The sequence below is a fragment of the Meriones unguiculatus genome, chromosome 4 (assembly GCF_030254825.1).
Source record: "Meriones unguiculatus strain TT.TT164.6M chromosome 4, Bangor_MerUng_6.1, whole genome shotgun sequence".
Taxonomy (NCBI): Eukaryota; Metazoa; Chordata; class Mammalia; order Rodentia; family Muridae; genus Meriones; species Meriones unguiculatus.
The window spans coordinates 137,355,195-137,373,334 of record NC_083352.1 but is presented as its reverse complement, the minus strand read 5'-3'; the positions used below and the strand labels follow the sequence as shown (position 1 = coordinate 137,373,334).

General features: G+C 39.5%; 1 protein-coding gene across 16 annotated transcripts in view; it reads left to right on the top strand.

Annotated features, from left to right (window-relative positions):
- Macrod2 (mono-ADP ribosylhydrolase 2) overlaps positions 1–18,140 on the top strand; it is a 1,947,949-nt gene that overhangs the window by 78,696 nt on the left and 1,851,113 nt on the right. The window contains exon 4 of one of the 16 annotated variants that reach the window (XM_060383172.1): positions 5,316–5,417. The exons of 14 other annotated variants lie outside the window; for them this stretch is intronic. In XM_060383172.1, the coding sequence (XP_060239155.1) occupies positions 5,316–5,417 (102 nt within the window). Of the gene's footprint in view, positions 1–651; positions 710–5,315; positions 5,418–18,140 lie in introns of all 16 variants that reach the window. One more of the 16 variants, XM_060383178.1, reaches the window with a different exon arrangement.

Genomic DNA, 18,140 nt, shown 5'->3' with positions numbered 1-18,140 from the left:
AGCCTTTATGGAGATCTGAAATCAGGCGTTCCTGCTGGCCCCCGGAACATATGGGCAGCTGAGATAATCTTCCCAGCCCTGGTCCTTGTATTCTTTCACTATAATATCACTGGTTACTTCATTACTGAATTTTAATTCTCTTTTCACTTCACTGACATGTATTTGACAGTCTCCTTTAGCTCATGTCCATGACCTTCATTTTTTATGCAGGGTACTGCAATAGAATCCCGAGTGCTTGGACGGAAACCTCAGTTACCTCCAGATGCAGACAACATGCTCTTCTTCATGTTGCCTCTCTGTTTAGCCTGCTATCCTTACTGTCTATTTATAGCCCAGATGTTAACGTTGAACACCTCAGTGTTTCAGATGTATCTTTCTTCACATATCCTTGCCTAGTCTCTTGCCATAATCAATAATTCATTCTCCCTCTCTTTTCTCTTCTTCTTTCTCTCCCCCTTTCCCTCCTCCTGTCTAGTCTGCCCTCCCCTCACTTCTTTATCTAGTTGTATAAAACAAAGAATGTGCTAATCAGTCTGTTTGAGGCAAATGAGAATACCAGGGAAAACCAGTGTTAATTTTTTTCCTGTGGGTCTCAGTAAATTTTATGTTATCTTTAGGGCTGAGAGTAAAATAGTTTCTTCCCACATGTAGAGAGGTGGATATAGTAGAGAAGATGGCTTGGATCCAAGGAGATGCGTCTCATTGTATGGTAAGTATATAGGAAGTATTGTCATTGGAAATGCAAAGATAGGATGCAAAGTAAGTTTGTAAATTTTTATTTTATTCCTGATTTGATTAATTCCTGATGAATTAATAAAAATTTGAGGCAGAGAATTAATTTTTTAGAAGCTATAACTGTTATTTTACTTTTAAAATACTCTTCATATAGTGTGGACATATTACTTGTTCCTTGTCTCTTTTCAGCCGTGAGGTAGAGGATATATTCTCTCCTGTTTTAGCGTAATTTTCTGAATTGAATTTTAAGAGAGGTTTGGAGCTACATCCTTAAATCTTCAGCCTCCTTCCATTCTTTTTTCTGTCATATTATTAAAAAACAAAACTTTGCCCTTGGAAATGAGTGCCCTTGCCAGATTTCTGAGGGTCTTATTAAAAGAAGATTATATTTTTATATTACTTTTTTCTCTGAAATACGCTTCTGATAAATTTCTGGTGATTCCACTTGCTTGCTTATTTTCTTACCTTCTCTCTGTCAGGCTTCAGTCACCATGGAGAATCCAGCTCAATTTCTTCTTGATCAGAAAGTACCATACACCAATTGTGGGCATACCAGGGACATCTACTGTAATCTGGGGTTACAGCAAGTAGGACCACCATCTTAACATAGTGTCACATAGGATGAGGTGTAAATATTGACCAGAGTCAAGTAGAATCTTGTCCTAAGCCTCTTGACTAAACAGTTTGGGTGTGGACAGATGTTGGGAAAAAGTGTAAAACCTAACTCATGGTTCAGTGTTATGTCATTAGAGACAATTCTGCTGGTTCCACAGTCAAAGAAAATGATTCTGCATGGGATAAAATTTTAAATTTATTTGTAGATTGCTGGCTAGGTAATAAACAGGATAATGCTCCAACCATAAATGATATGGCTTTAGTCAAAAGTGAATGTTCGCTAGTACAGTAATATTCAAAAAGAAAAGGTGAGATAGGGTATTTGCTTACTCTTCACTTGTTCTTGCCTCACGCTCCAGCTTCCAAGGAGAGGGACAGTTCCCTTCAGTTAACCAGAGACACTTGGGATCAGATCAGTCATGATTTTAAGTATTGTTTTTTTTCTTTTTTCTTTCTGGCTTTGGAAGCTTTGGAAAGTTTGGAAAACTATTCAGTCATTCTTAACATCTATTTTTTTTTTTTATTGGTTAAAAAGACATATAGAATAAGGCGTGCTTCACAGAGCTATTTTGAAAATACAAAGACAATGAAAACCAAGAGAGAAAGTGCTTCTTACAGTACCCATTACTTAGAGCCACAGTCATAAAAATGGTAGCAGATTACACTGCTTATCTCAAAAGTCAGAGAAGGGACTTTTTATAGGAATGCTGCACGATGTTCTGAATCTTTTAAAATCTGATAGCTAGTTTATGGTCAATTAAAAGTCTGTATTCTGTGTCTGGTAGTTTCAGGTATTACAGTATTTACTTGAGTTGTATCCAAGAGAAGCCATGAATTCTGAAACTATGCAATAAGAACTGTGGCTGTTTTAAAAAAAATTTATGTGCAATACATATGTGTAGCACATGTGTACCTGATGCCAGAGAAGGCCAGAAAAGTGGGCTTGGAGCCACTAAATCTAGAGAAGTCGGTTGTGAGCCACAGTGTGGTTGGTGGAAAGTAACCCTATATCCTCTGCGAGAAGGCGTAAAGTGTTTAGTTTCTGTGCTCTGTGCTGTGTTAAACCATCGTGTTCACTCTTCTTTTCATATTCATATCCCATCATAGGTTTCTTATCTGGGAGCAGCACTTCTTTGTTTTTGTAATCATTATTGTTTTTCTCTTAAGGAATTTGTGGAATCTAATGAGATGTTAAGATCCTCCACATAGTTTAAAGATGATTCTCAAGAGAAAATAATTGCTACAGATAATGGATGGCTACTAAGAAATGCCTCTCTGAGTTTTGTTCTGTTTCTAATCCTTACTATCTCTCCTTTTAAGAGTGTCTCCTGGAGTTAAATAGTGACACAGTTTTGTAGTAGTCATATTTACTAGTGGAGCTGAATGGATACAGTGGTTACATATTGAGAAGGGGAATTATTAGGGTGGCTTACACAGTGTGAGCTGGGTAGTTCCACGTACACTGGTGAGTCTAAGAGTCTGAGATCTGCTCAGCCCATGAGGTAAAGTGTCTCGTAGTCAGTCTCAGTCTGGTGTTGAAGGTTAGGGGATTCCTGGAGAGCTCCTGGTCTTTAGGCTGTATTGGAAGACAGAAGAGTCTATGTGCACTGCCCAAAGACTCATCCGCTGTGGAGATTTCCCTTCACAATTATCCTTCAGGGTTATCCTAAATAAAGACTGTGATGCTGCAGGTGTCCACGTCTGTGTGGCGTCTGCATAGCATGTAGAACCATCTGCAAACTATGCCTGGGCTTTCTCCAGCTCAATTGTGTGGTCACAGAGCACATCCTTTCAGGTCCTAGATGCATGCTTTGGAACAAAGAATGGTAGGAATCATACACAGCTGGGTAACTTCCTTATGTAACTTACTTCAGTACCTTCACTTGTCTGAGCATGTACATGCCACTTGCATTTGATGCTGGCTTGCTGGTCTGCACATCTAGCCTTGTGGCTTGGTGGATCAGATAATGCCCAGCTTATGATGGGAAGCTCAGCTGGCATAGTAACTTGGTGGCCATTGTCAGGTATTCAGTTTTTACTAAAGCCCAACCACAACCTAAGAACTGCCTCTCAAACAGGAAGTAGTTGTCTTCAGACAATGGCAGGGCCTTGATTCCAAATCACGAGGACATACACTGTGATTCAGCTGTGGAGGCCCGTCTAGGGCTCTAAAAAGCACTTTTGTCTGCTGCTTCCACAACAAATAGCTTTGGGAAGCTGGATCTTAGGGCCCAAGGGGCAGAGCCGCCTGCACAAGAGCTTGGGTCTATTGAAGAGTGATTTTCTGTTCTGGCCCGCCCCCCCACCAAAACTGGTATCTTTCCAGCTCACTTGTAAGCCAGAGTAAATACTCCAAGTAAAGAGCACGCTGCTTCCAGAATCCAAAAGGCTCACTGCATTGTGCGTCTTTCTTGGCAGGAAACTCCAGGTACGGCCACTTAGTAGTGCACCAGTCCTATGATAAGCAAATGACTTTGGCAACGAGTCCATAGTGGTGGCTACTTTCTTCTTATTTGGTCCAATCAGCATGTAATGTCATCGATATTATTGCCATGAAGCCTTGTGGAAGAAAAAGGTGGTCAAGATTCCCATGAACCCAGTATTGACCGGGGCTGGAGAACTGATACAGGTTTGCAGGAGAGCTGTAAAAGTGTACTCACGGCCCTGAGAGATGAAAGCAGAATGCATGCTGGTCCTTATGGAAGTGTATAAAGGGAAAAGCAGTTGTGAAATCAGTAGCTGCATACTGGGTTCCAGGAAACGTCACCTGCCCAGTAGGAAAGCACATCTGGTAGAGCAGCTGCAGTTGGAGTTACTACTTGATGAGATTTTGAACTACCATCTTACCTCCTGTGCAGGCCTAATAGCAGAGTTATGGGGTTTGTGGCAGCAACAGTCATCTGGGCATCTTTCAGGTCCTTCAGGGCACTAGTTTCTGGAATCCTTCCAGGGCAGTGAAGCTGGTTTGGGGTCACTATTTTCTCTGGTGGTGGCAGCTCCAGTGAATTCCATTTGTCCTCTCCAACCATAATAGTTCTCACTCCACTGATCAGAGAGTCGATGTGGGGATTCTGCTAGTTCTTCCGTTTAAGTGTCCCAATTGTGTATTCTGGGACCGGGGAAATAAACACAGGATGAGTTCAGAGACCCACTGGACCCATTGTGAAGTAGATTTTGGCTAAAACTTCATTGATAATCTGACTCCATGAGTCTATGCTTGGAGCAGAGAGCCGTTGTTCTGTTTATAGTCACCTGGAATCAGTACCGACTCAGAGCCCTTGTGTAGTGGCCCCAGCTCCATTACTTCTTTCTCCCCAGTGAACAGACATGCTGATTAAACAACTTCCATTCCTTTGAGGAGCGGTATTTTGGGGAAGGAAAACTGCTTTTGTAGCCTGGCACTCCCTCAAGGGGACCTGCTCTTCTCCTCTCTCAAAGAGTTCCCTATCTCAAGTCTGCAAATGATATGGAGAGCCATGACTCCATATGACTCCGTTATGATTCCAGGCAGCCTTTCTCGTATTTGTTCAGGAATTGTATGTAACAGGACCCTCACTCCTAACAATTTTAAGAAACTTCAAGTAGGGAAAGCAAGGTGAATTTTACAGAGTTCTACAGAAGCTGGCATTTGCCTGAACAGAGATAGCGAGTGCACCATTTGATGCAGTCAGTGTTGTTTTTTTTTTTTTTAATATTCCAAATCACATTTCTCTGCCCCTTGATTCCTCATTACCTCTCAGTCCTGTTTTAATTCCAATTTTTTACTTTTGGAAGACATGTATTGTTACATGTGGAAGGAAGGATTTTATCCATAGGCTTTGTTGGCACTAGTAATAAGCAATTTTCTGATAGTGTCAGAAGAGCTGTGTGTGAGTGTGATTGTTCAGAACCCGAAGATACTGATACTGAGTGTTTCTTAACTGAAACATACAGGTTACTCACTTTTCTTTCTTTTCTTTTTTAAGTGAGTTTATTGGTGTGTGCAGTGGGATGTAGCATGTGCCACAGTAAGCATGTGGAGGCAAGAGGACACCTTTCAGAAGCGGATGCTCCTGAACTTCCACTAGGTGGGTTAGCTATGAAATGCAGGCCATTAGCTTTGGTGGCGGGTACCTTTACCCACTGAGCTATCCAGTTATATTGGGCAAATGTTGTGTGGATGCCTTTACTAACATATGCCTGTGTGTGTCTGTGTGTGTAAACCACCACTCATGCCAGGAATCTTCCTTCATCGTGTTTCCACCTTATTCACCAAGGCAGGGTCTCAGTGTAAGTCAAAGCTCTCTGGCACAGCTACCCTCACCACTTAGTTTGCTCTTGGGGTTCCCTGTCTCCTCCTTCCAGACTGGAACTGTTGGTGAACCATCATGCCTACCACGTTTCTTTGGGTTGTCAAGTCCTGTACCCTGGTCCTTTTTTTTTTGAGGGTCAAGCATGTAAACCCCTCAGCCATCTCTCCAGATTCTTCTGCCTGGTATTTCATGAGACCTAGGAGTCGTTTGAAGCTTGTGTAAAATCTTGTTTAGAATATACCATATCTTTGACTTTATACGTTTTTTATTTTAATAATTATATAATGAATTAGAATTGCTGCAAAGTTTTATTAATTTTAACCAAAGGTGGATATATATCATTGACACATATATAGAAGAATATATGTGACATGTATATGTATATGACAGATATATCATATACATGTCTTCTAAGTTTGTCCATTAAGCAGCCTCCAAAGCAGTCTTGTTGAGAGGTGGTATCTCCATCAGGCAATGAGGGCCATCCCCCTGAATAGACAGATTCATGCTGTTAGCAAGAAAGTCATTTGGTTGCAAAGAGAATGGGTTCCTGATTGGGCAATGAATTTGATTCCCTGACTTTCCATTCTCTGTTCTCAGCCTCTTTCTAGAATGTCTCTTTCATATTATAAATAACAAGGAGATCTTACTCAGATCTTGAAACTCTGAACCTCCAGTATTGTGAGAAATAAATTTCTATTTGTTATACATTACCAAGGCTCTGATACTTTATTATAGCAGAAAAAGAGGGTCTCAGTTGAAAATGAAATTTTCTACTGACAAACTTAGTTAGCACTGAGGTGTGATTATTGCCACTGGAAAATTTCTCCAGGGGTGTTGGAGAGATAACCCAGTGGTTAGGAGCACTGGTTGCTCTTTCGGAAGGCCTGGGTTTGATTCGCAGTGCTTCTGTGTGACTCAGAGTCACCTGCAACTCTAGTTCAGGAGATTCAACACCCTCTCTGTCCTCCACACACAGTGCATGCACATGGTACATAGACATACATGCAGACAAAGCGCCCATTTACAAATGTTATTTTTTAAAGAAGGAACAGAATTTTCCCCAGTTATTTTCTTCATTATTTGTAACTTATATGGAGCTTCTATTTTTGTGAACCATAGAACTGAATGATACTCATTTTGCTCTGTCGGCTGAATAGAATTATAATCAATTCACTATTTGCTTACTTAATGTTTCTGAAATAAGTCCATAGTTTATATGCGTAGAGGAGGAATATATGAAGAATTTTGAAATGTAGTATTTAGTTCATATAAAAATCAGGCTCCATAAATAGCAGCAAAGGAAAATGGTGCATCAGTAACAAAGCCACCCTTACATTTCATGGTGTGCAATCCATTAAATTTGGGGATCTTCAAGGAACTTACTGATTCTTTTTATTAACTTTGTGCTTGATGAAAAGTCCTCACATAAAGTATTGTTATTGTAGCTCAAACTTGCTGTTTTTTGATTGCCAGTGATTTATAAAGTTTGGTGTTATATATGGAACAATTTGACCATTTTGAAGAAAGGAAGGTTAGTATTTTCACTATCTTCTTTAGTTAACCTTCTTAGTTGTAGGAACACAGTATTTGCTTTAGAGTCAAGCAAATTTGCTTTATAAATAAAGAGAGATTTAAATGCTTAATTTTGACAAACTGACAGCACAAAGGCAATGATCTTCCCATCATCTACTTCATTTTTAGAACTTTGAAGAGGCACTTGTGGTATATGATGTCCTCATCTTCTCATCTTTAGTGAGGTTCAATTTACTTTGTTAATTTTAAATTTTATGACATGCTACATTTCTGTTGTATCCAAAATTCAACCAGAGGTACGTTTTCCTTACTGGGATTAAGAACAGAATAAATAATCAGAGAGTTATGTTTAAATGAATGTACCAGTAGAGGGAAGTTGACTAGGCCAGCTGTACCACCTCTTATACATGGTTGTTAATGTGCAATCAGTCACTGGAGTTGCCATGAACTTAGTGCTTAATGAACAGGTGGAGCAAGAGAATGAATTCCAGTCCAAAGTGGATCTGACAGCTTATCAGGCCATTGCACTGATCGCTAATCCGTTTCGTTTGGCAACTTAATTTATCACACAGTTAGAGTTTTCATCCCAGGGGTTTCCATGTGGAAATTAATTCAGAAACATGTCTGGCGCCTCTGGGTTGAAGAGCTCATGTTAAGAATTGTAAGGACACTTAGAAATAAGTATTTTAAATGCACAAATCAGGTTTCTTTTCTTATTCCACTTGTGTCTGCCTAATTCTACTCTAAAAAATATTTGGATGTTGCTAGTGTGTGATGGTATAATTATAACGTTGAACTAAATTTTGTTCATGTAAGAAATTTTACTTAATAACCTATTAATTTCAATTTAATTGCTGAAGTGACTACAGAAAATCTATAAGATGGCCTTGTGACTGTAGTTCTGTCTTGACTTATAAATTAATCAGTAGTCTTGGAGCACATTTTGTGGCATCCACAGCAAGGAATAATAGATTGATGAAAGTTTCCTAAAGCTAATAACTTTGTATCTTGTGTTTACTAAGTAAGCTCATTATTTTACTTAAAATTGATTAAAGTGATATTATCTGGAAGTAAGGAAGAATTTTTTTTCCTGCCATTTCGCTTACATTCTGACTTTGGAATTTACAAAGATGAGCTTCATTAAATGGACTTGGCTAAGGACCTGACTGTTTAAAATAACTTCAAAATGAGAAACACATTTTCTTTACTTTTTGAAGACTTGATTTATAGTGCATAGAAAGTGAAATTGAATGTTGATCCTTGAAAAGCAAATGTGTCCTGTAAAAAAATGACGGAACAGAAGATGGTAGTGACTGATGTCAGAAGCCTGGGGGTTGGCACCTCCCTGTATGTCATTCTCTCTGGGCATCCGCAGCTTGGAGAGGGAGTCAGGAGTGAAGTGTGAGGAGAGATTACTAGCACACTGGCATGAAGTGTTACATTTTATAAGAAGACTGAAGAAGGATGGTAACAGATCACTTCTTAGAAGAAATTTGAGAAATGAGGAATGGGGCACAAGATCAATAAGATCTATGAAAGAACTCCAGGAAAGGGACACAAGGGGATTTTTATAATTTTTCAAACCCTGAAGCACCTTCAAAAAGAGGTTAAAGTCAGTGAAAAATAGTTGAGATGACAGAAACCCACAAAGAAGCATGATGCTGTCATTGATTGAATATGCCAGCCAAATTGTGGCTATCATTCTTATGACCGTGCTTATTAAAGCAATATCTCCATAATCCAGGGGCTCAGGGGTGAATCATCCTGGCATCATTTTCAAATCCCCTCTGTTTCTTTGGCACATTTCCCCGGAACGTAGTATAGACCTACAACCTGTCACTGAAGAAATTGGACTTTCATATTGACTCTTCAAGGACAATGGTCAAACCCTTGGGGACCGAGACAAGAGGAAAATCGTGTAAGTATTACAAGAGCAGTAGCTGTGAGAAAGCCTGATAAGCGGCAGAACCAGAAGCTGCTGCCACCGGTAGGTGTGGTAATGATGATTATAGGCATGAAGGGGGTTCTCCCAGTGGAGCCACTGTGCTTTGTATTATTTTGTGCAAATAAATATTGACTATAACATTTTTAGTAATTGATTGAGTGTCCCACTATGTGACAACTCCACTAATGTTGATTTAATTGCCGGGAAGGGGACAGTGATCATGTCTGGCCCTTTGTTCTCATTTGTTGAGTTTTATTGTTGTTGTTTGTTTGTTTGTTTTGTTTTTGTTTTTTGACACAGGGTTTCTCCGTGTAGCTCTGGCTATCCTGGAACTCACTCTGTAGACCAGGCTAGCCTTGAACTCAGAGATCTGCCTGCTGCCTCTGCCTCTTGAGTGCTGGGATTAAAGGCATGTGCCACCACCATTTGGCCTTTGTTGAGCTTTTGGTTTTTCTATTAGCTTTTAGCTCAGAAAAAGGGAACTTTTAACATTAAAAATGATTTGGAGACTGATAGAGGCACCGCACTGAAAAAAGCAATGTATTCAGTAGTTAGAAGATCATATTGGTTTTAATTCCACTTCAAATAGTTTATATATATATATATATATATATATGTTTTTTTTTCAGTGCTCTATTATATGTTGCCTCATGGGAAGAACTGAGGAAAAACGCCCAAGAAGAAAAGTTAAAAATAGAAATGCACAAATTGCAGTGATTCTGGATTTCCCTCAGCAAACTTAAGGTCTAATAAGTTGATGTCCGTTGGATTGCTGAGCATGTAGGCGTTCCCCTTCAGTCACAGTCAGGCTTCCCTGGTCCTGAGCCAGCATGTGTCTCTGTAGAGACTGACCCCTGTGTGGAGGGATTGACCAGACTGCTCTCTTGTGATTGATGATAAAATCTGAGATTTGGGAGGGACTGATTTGATAGCCATGGACAAGATGAAGATGGAGAGTATAGACTTGAGGCAGTCAGTTCTTCTCAGTTTTATAAGCTGAGGCCTCCACTTACAAAAGTGAAGAGTTAACCTAGAGGATTTTGTCTTCTCCACTGTTACTAAAATGCTGTCAGCCAAATGACATCTTCATTTCTTGATGGTGAATTTTCAGCTCTAGAGCGTCCGAGGATGGGGGCGTTGTGTTGTGATCCCATTGTGTTGTGCTTGTGGAATCAGTGAATAAACTGTTCCCAGCAATCAGGGCTTTGGGTTGGAGTGCACTAAACAGAATCAAGCAAGATTCGCTACATCTTAGTTTAGCAGAGCTCTCCTAATTTGCATGTTTGTCTACTTATTATTTTATTGAACTTACATAGTGTTTCTCTCTCTTTGTGTGTGTGTGTACATGTGTGCAGGAGTTGGTTCTTTGCTAATACCATGTAGGTACTGGGGTTTGAACTCAGGTCATTAGGTGTTGTGAAAAATACCTTTACTCTCTGAGCTATACCATCGGTCCTAATTGTTACGGGTTGTTCCTTTGTTTCTTGAGACGAGGCCTCATTGTGTAGTATAGACTGGCCTTTAGCTCCTGAGTGTCAGGGTTAAGAAGTATGCTACCTTCCCAAGCAGTTTGATCATTTATCAAAGCAACATCTTTCTCTTTTTATTCAATAGTTTTTTTGGAAGCATGAATAATATAAACATAATAAAGTAGGAAAAGATTATTGATTACCTTTTAGCATGTGTCTCTAAGCAGTTATGTTATTTGCATTTTTTTTCAGTTCATTAGCACAGTTTTAACTAGTTAATGGTGTACCCTTTGCTCCCCATTTCCCCGGCACCCTCCCTCATCTCTCTAGTAATTTTTATTTGGCTTTCACTCTTCTTCTTGGCTTGCCAAGTGCCTCTCGTTTCTGTTGAGGGTTAGGATCCTAGTGCTTTGAGTGTACACTTGCTACAGAATTCTTGAATTTTGAATGTTATGAACATCATGACTGACAAATGAGGTGCATCTGAGCATGAGTTATGCAACCCTGTATCCTGATGCCTAACTCCCTGGCATTCACATATTAGGCAGCATGTTTGTAGAGGGAGACATCATTCTGAGGTCTAGGGATTGAAGGACAAATGAGGCTTGCCTTCTGAGTTTAATATTTAAAACATCGCAGTGCTGACACTGCTCGTGGTAGATGTCACGCTCCCTCTGCCTTGCTTTTTTTTTTTTTTGTTTTGTTCTGATTCAATTTGATTTGATTTGCTCTCTCACTCAATAGCTCAGGCTATTCTGGAACTCACTTCTGCCTTGGACTTCAGAGTATTGTCACAGGTGTTTGCCACCAAATCAAGCTGAAACTCTTAGAGCGGAGCATGTGGTGGGAGGAAAAGCCAGATGACCATGACCATGTGTTTTGCAGACACACAGTTTTTATTGTTTACTAGTTCTCATGTTTCCAGCGATGATTGGCTAAGGAGCACTAATATGTTTGTAGCACTTGATTTTTCTTAGTAAATTATTTTCTAAAAGTTTCTTTTCACTCCTATGAACACTGCTTTTCTCTGCCGCTTGCTCATTTCTACTTGGTAACTTGAAACTTATTTTTCACCAAATGGTCTGTTTATGTTGTAGGCAGAGTTCTAAGGCGTTCCTCAAGAGTGCCTATATTCCTCCCTCTATGTATAGACTCCTAGAAGCTGCTGGGATTATCAACATGAAAATTTTATTTCCACGATTAGTTTATATTATATGGCATTCAGGAAAGAAAGATAATCTTCCTCCCGTACTCCTGAGAAGGTGAAATTGTGTCAGTCCTTGGAAGGGAGTCTTTTCTGTACTGTTGGCTACAGAAATGTGAGCTAATAGATGAGTGTTGTTTGAAGGACAACTTTGTGGCTGTTTTCTGTATGACAAAAAGTGAGTGTGATGTCAGTCACATGTTTCATATGTATATGTTTGTTTTGTTATAAGTTTTACTTGTATAAAATTTTGCTTTTCAATTTTTTAGTTAAAATTATAAAAATCACGTTTATGTATTTATTTATTTATTTATTTATTTATTGTGTTTGTATTCATATGTCCACAATATTCATGCAAACTCCGTAGTTTTATATGATTGAGTTTTCTGATTTTTTTCTTGATTTCTAGTATTTTTTTTTTTTTAAAGATAACATTTTAGTCTATAGCCCAGATTGTACAGGAACAACTCACTATGTAACTCAAGGTGGCCTCTAACTGATTGTGAGTCTACTGCCTCAGCCTCCTCAGTCCTGGGATCAAGTTGAGCCTGCGCTCTGAATTTTAGAATACAGCAGGCAGGGTCCCGTGGGCAGGACTCTTAGGATTTGAGTCCGTGGCCAAAGACTGCAGTAGCTGGGCTCTGTCACTGGTGTCCTTGTTGTGTGGTTTGTAACTGACCCTGCTGCTGCCTAGCAAACGAGAGACAAAAAGCATCTTCTTTAGAGGAATTTTATGATTTCCGGCTCACCAAAGTCCCCCTTTGGCATCTGAATGGAAATGACCATTTTTATATGTTAACATGTCACCTCAGTGGAGGATGGCACCCTGTAACTCTGCCATCGCCCTCCTTTCGCCAGGACTCTTGATGAGAGCGAAGTCCTCCAGAGTCCGCACCTTATCCCGCTCCTATTCCAGTCTCCGGATGGCGCAGACAGTTGATGGCGTGTCAGCGTCAGTGCTTTTCTGCGCTAACACGGATGTCTGTAAGCGGCATCTATGGAAGCAGACATCTTCAGTTTCATCCATCAGTCCAAAATAAGACTCAGAAGCACAGTGATAACTGCTTGTCATAACGCCATGTTATTGATCATGGTTGGCGCTTCACACATTTCTTAACATTCCTAGATTGATGTTAAAAAACAAACAAACCGTAAACAAGGGAATCTTTGTAGTGATATAGCATTTGTTCTTTTACCTTGTAAATGTTAAGGGCCTGTTGTAACCTTGTTAGCCTTGCCTCTCCTTTGGCCCTTTATGTTAAAAAAAATCCTTCAGTGTTAGAATTGAAAGTATATGTATTCATTTTTCTTGCTTGGCTTAAAAAGAAGCCTTAGGTTTTAGATAAATTAAAAAAAAAACCTAGCTGTTCTGATGAACTTGGAACATTATTTTGATTTTTATAATACAAATGTATGATACATTGTTCAAATATGGTATCATTTCTGTTAGAGATTAACTTCATCATTGAGAGAGTGTGAAAATGAGGAAACTCGAATTATGATCCTGTCAGGCGCGTGTAGTCGTTATGTGTAGATTAGCAAGTTAAATGGTTCTGTCATATGGTATCATAATTTTAAGCACTGAAAAGAGCTAAAAGGTAATGAAGGGCAGATTCTTGGTGTTACAGACTTGGAACTAATCATAGAGTACTGAAGCAGCATACTCAGAAACATACAGGCTGTATGTAGCTCCCTGATACCTCTGTTCTCTGGATTCTGTTCTGTGTGCAACTTTACCGTGTTTGATAATTCTTTACAACAAGAAATTGATATACTCTAATATGGAATCAGAAAAATGCCTATATTCTTACCATTTCATAGCCTGAAATGAAATAATGCTATTATAGATAGTTCATGACTAATGCATTAACAGCGGTTCTCAATTATTTCCCTATGGATAGTAGGATGGCTTATGTCCTACACTTTCATTTGAGCTAAATAGGAACAAACTGGGATACATCATGTTTGGAGATAATTGTCGATACTTTGACTGGAATATTCTTCCTTTACAGTTTTATTTATTTTTTAGTTATGTTCATTCCTATTCCTTCCTTCCTTCTTTCTTTCTTCCTTCCCTCCCTCCCTCCCTCCCTCCCTCCCCTCCCTCCCTCCCTCCCGACTTCTCTCTTTCCCTCCCTCTCTTCTTTCCTTTCTTTCTTCCTAGACTCACTTTGTAGACCAGGCTGGCCTTGAATTCACAGTGATCATCTGCCTCTGTCTCCTGAGTGCTGGGATTAAAGGCCACTTTGCCCAGCTCCATGTTTTTATGTGCAGTGCTTGCATGCAGGTGCCCACAGTAGCCGGAAGAGGGCATTGGCTTCCCTGGAATTGTTGACACGGGAGGTTGTGAGCCACTCAGTGTGTGTGCTGTGGCCTGTGCATCCAGCTTTTCTTCAAAGTAGCCAGTGCTCAGAACTGCTGAACCATCTCACTAGCCCAAAGTAGAATCTTCTTAATGCTCAGTTTTCTTTAATGAACTGTTGTTTAAACTTTATCTTCAAGATCTGTAAATATGGCAGCCTTAAAAATAGGTGGGAGTTTTAATGTTTTCATAGTAGATAGTATTTATAGCTTCCTTAAATTGTATACTATTCCTTTGAGCAGGACATAAAGAGTTGTTTGGCTTTTAAAAATCTAAGTAGTGACACATTTGAAATGAAACATTTTTTATATCGTTTAAACTAAAAACATTTTAGAATCTTCATGCATTGACCTTCGGTCAAATAGCAAAACAATCTTAATTCACTCAAAGCTAGATTAATTTGTGTGCATCTTTATGTAAGTTAAATGGCACTTGCTTATGAGGACTCCTCAAATGCAGATTGCAAGAATAGTGCAGGTGTCTGCAGCATTTCTGTTCCAGTGATTTGGTGGGGTAATACCCAGAAACATGAATTTACGTGTTCCACTTTGAGCCGAGTTATTTTCCATTACTCACGCCCAGAAGGGACACATCGTGTGCAGACCCCTAAGAGCTTGTTGAGCAGAAGCACAGCTCTCTGCAGGCCAGGCATCTTGTCACTGCATATGGAGAGGTCTACACTTCATGGCCTTTGATTTTAGTCACATCTTTTGAATTTTAAATAAATATTGAAATATGTTTTGTGGACTTCAGTGTGTGTGTGTGTATCTGTGTGTGTATTTCTCTTTCTGTGGGTATGTATGTGTGTACCTGTGTGATTTTATTCTTACTATTTTAGATTTTTAGTTTTCCTTCTCTTAAGACACAGAGCCCTTTCCTAGACCTCTTGTTTCTCAAATATGTCTATCATAAGTTACAACTCATTCGAGGGCTGGAGAGATGGCTCAGAGGTTAAGAGCACTTGTTGCTTTGACAGAGGACTCAGGTTTAGTCCCAGAATTCACATGGGATCTAGTACTATTTTCTGGCCTCTGTAGGCACCAGGCACACATGAAGTACAGGCATATATGCAGGCAAAACACTCATACATAGAAAACACGTAATAAAAAATACAAAACTTATTCAATAGATATGGTCCAGCTAATAGTTAATGTTCTTTGAAGAGCATGAAAAGATTATATTTATTAATGAGGACCCCACTTATATTTTGCTTTTAAAAGGAGAAGTTTGTGGGGACTGAGAGGATAGGTCAGTGGTCAAATGCTTGCTGTGAAAGTGTTAGGACTAGAGGTTGCGACTCCAGCTCCTGTGTAAACAGCTGGGCAGGTGTGTCTGTAACCTCAGATCTCGTGAAGTGGAGATGCGCAGGTACTAGGGGATCCCTGGCCAAACAGAGAACTATAGACCCTGTTTCAGAAATACAGGAGAGCACTGGAAGTGGACATCTGCATGGCTTCACGTGTTCATGCAGGTAAGGCAACCCATAGACGTACAGCACATGTATACACTGCATATGCACAGACAGAAAATAGTTTCAAGCAAGGTGGTTACATTACTTAGAGCTCTTCAGATAATCAGAGCTCATACACATGTGTGTCTTGGATTCCCCATGAGGAATTGGCTAATGTGATTATGGAGGCTGGGAAGCTTCAAGATCTATGGTCAAAAAGCTGGGAGGCCCTGGGGAGTCCTTGATACTCTTCTAATCCAGAGGCTGGTGGGCTCAGTTTTAATCTGAAGGCAATCAAGCAAGAATCCGTCTCTTATTTCAGGGAGGTTAGCCTTTTCGTCTTGTCAAGCTTTCAGCTGATTGGATGAGTCCTCTTCTTTCTAGGGAGAGCAGTTTGTCTGCTTCACTCAATCTATCAGTGTCAGTGCTAACATCATCTAAAAACATCCTCACCGAAGTGCCTAGAATAATTCTCGAACAAATTTTAGGGTATCTTGTGGCCCCATCAAACTGACATGTAAAATTACCTATCATGGTTATCAACTTAAAAATTCTTAGTTGCATGGTTTATATGGACACATGCTGTTATCATCTTTGATACTTAATAATAATGATATAATTAAAGTTATCAATGATGAAAACTTATTTGAGTCCTAATATAAATACTTACTGAGCTCTGATTATTTATAAATTTATAAATGCACACAATCAAAATTCTATAATCTAAACTACTCCAAAATCTAAAACTTTTTGAGTGCTGAGATGATATACTAAAATTATGTAAAATTATATTGACTATGTATTGTAATAAGGCAGATGTAAAATATAAATGAATTTTATGCTTAGATTTTGGTCCCAGTTCCAAACATACCTCATTATTTGTATAAAAATATTCCAAAGTTTAAAAAAAAATTCAAGCACTCTGACAAATTTCTGATCCTAAACATTTAGATAAAGGACAATGCCCTGTGTTATTGTTGACCCTGGAGGAATTGGGATATGCAAGATAAAGTTGGTCCCCTCCAACAGTAATAACAGATAATATCCAAGAGATGAAAATATGTTAAAGTATCAGGTAATATTAAGAAGCATGGAGAAGTCAAACATGGTGGAAGATACTGGACAAGCTGAAGGGTGAACGAAATGGAGAAATACTACCTCACTAAAGTTTCCGTCAGGGATGAAGAGCTGTGCTTCTATTTTTTTGTTTAACAATCTTTAATTCAAATGCAAAAGCTCATTACAAACTACTCATAGACTTGGGATTTGTTACTTTGAAAACAAAACAATGGGGAAATGCAACAAAATGATTTCTCCACTTTTCAGAGGCTTGCACAGAAAGGACCACAGACCAGGCCATTAAAGATCCATTCATTTGACTCCTTTCTTTCTCATCCCCAGTGGTTTACATCCATCCCATAATCTTAATTCATGTTCCTGAATTAAACGTTTCAGATCAGTTCTGCTTATGTAACCCTTTAAAAATATTTAGTACCAGCTTCCATCCTATAATGCCAGACAAATCCGAACTACTTCAATATGCACTTCTTTTTAAAACAAGGCCTGCAGATATATTTCCGAGAAATAGCAAATGACATTCAAGGCCTAGATATTCTCATGCCTTCCCAGTGCAGCATGTAGCCTGATATGTATAGAAACATGGGGGAAAAAGCATGTTAAAGATCATCAGTGTTGTAACTTTCTGTTTATTTAAATCACAGTAAGAAAAAAATGGTGCAGTTTTGAAATTCACTGACACAAGATGCATACTATTATTTCTTTGACCTAGGTCTCTTTTTGCAGGAAGGCTATACTGTATAGACATCTGTCTCAGTTAGGGTGTCTGTTGCTGTGCAGAGACACCATGACCACAGCAATTCTTTTTTTTTTTATTATTGTTTATTATTATTAGTTACATTTTATTAAGTCTGTATCCCAGCTGTATCCTGCTCCCTTATTCCCTCCCAATCCCACCCTCTCTCCCTCTACCATTCCCTGCCCCTTTCCGAGTCCATGGATTGGGGAGGACCTCCTCCCCTTTCATCTGACCCTAGCTTATCAGGTATCTTCAGGCCTGGTTGCAAAGTCCTCCTCTATGGCCTAACAGGACTGCTCTTCCCTTGGGGAGTGGGGAGGTCAAAGAGCCTGCCATTGAGTTCCTGTCAGAGATAGTCCCTGTTCCCCTTACTATGGGAAACCAATTGGTTATTGAGCTACCACGAGCTTCGTCCGAGTAAAGGTTCTAGGTTATATCCATACATGGTCCTTGGTTGGAGAAACAGTTTCAGAAAAAACCCTGACCACAGCAATTCTTATAAGGGAAAAATATTTAATGGGGCCTGGCTTACAGTTTAGAGGCCGAGACCATTATTGTCAGTACAGGAAGCATGCAGGCAGACATGGTGCTGGAGAGGGAGCTGAGAGTTTTACATCTGGATTCACAGGCACAGGAAGAGCCAGTGAGCCAGTAGGCCTGGCTTGAGCTTCCGAAACCTCGAAGTCCACCCCAGAGTTACATGTTTCCTTCAATAG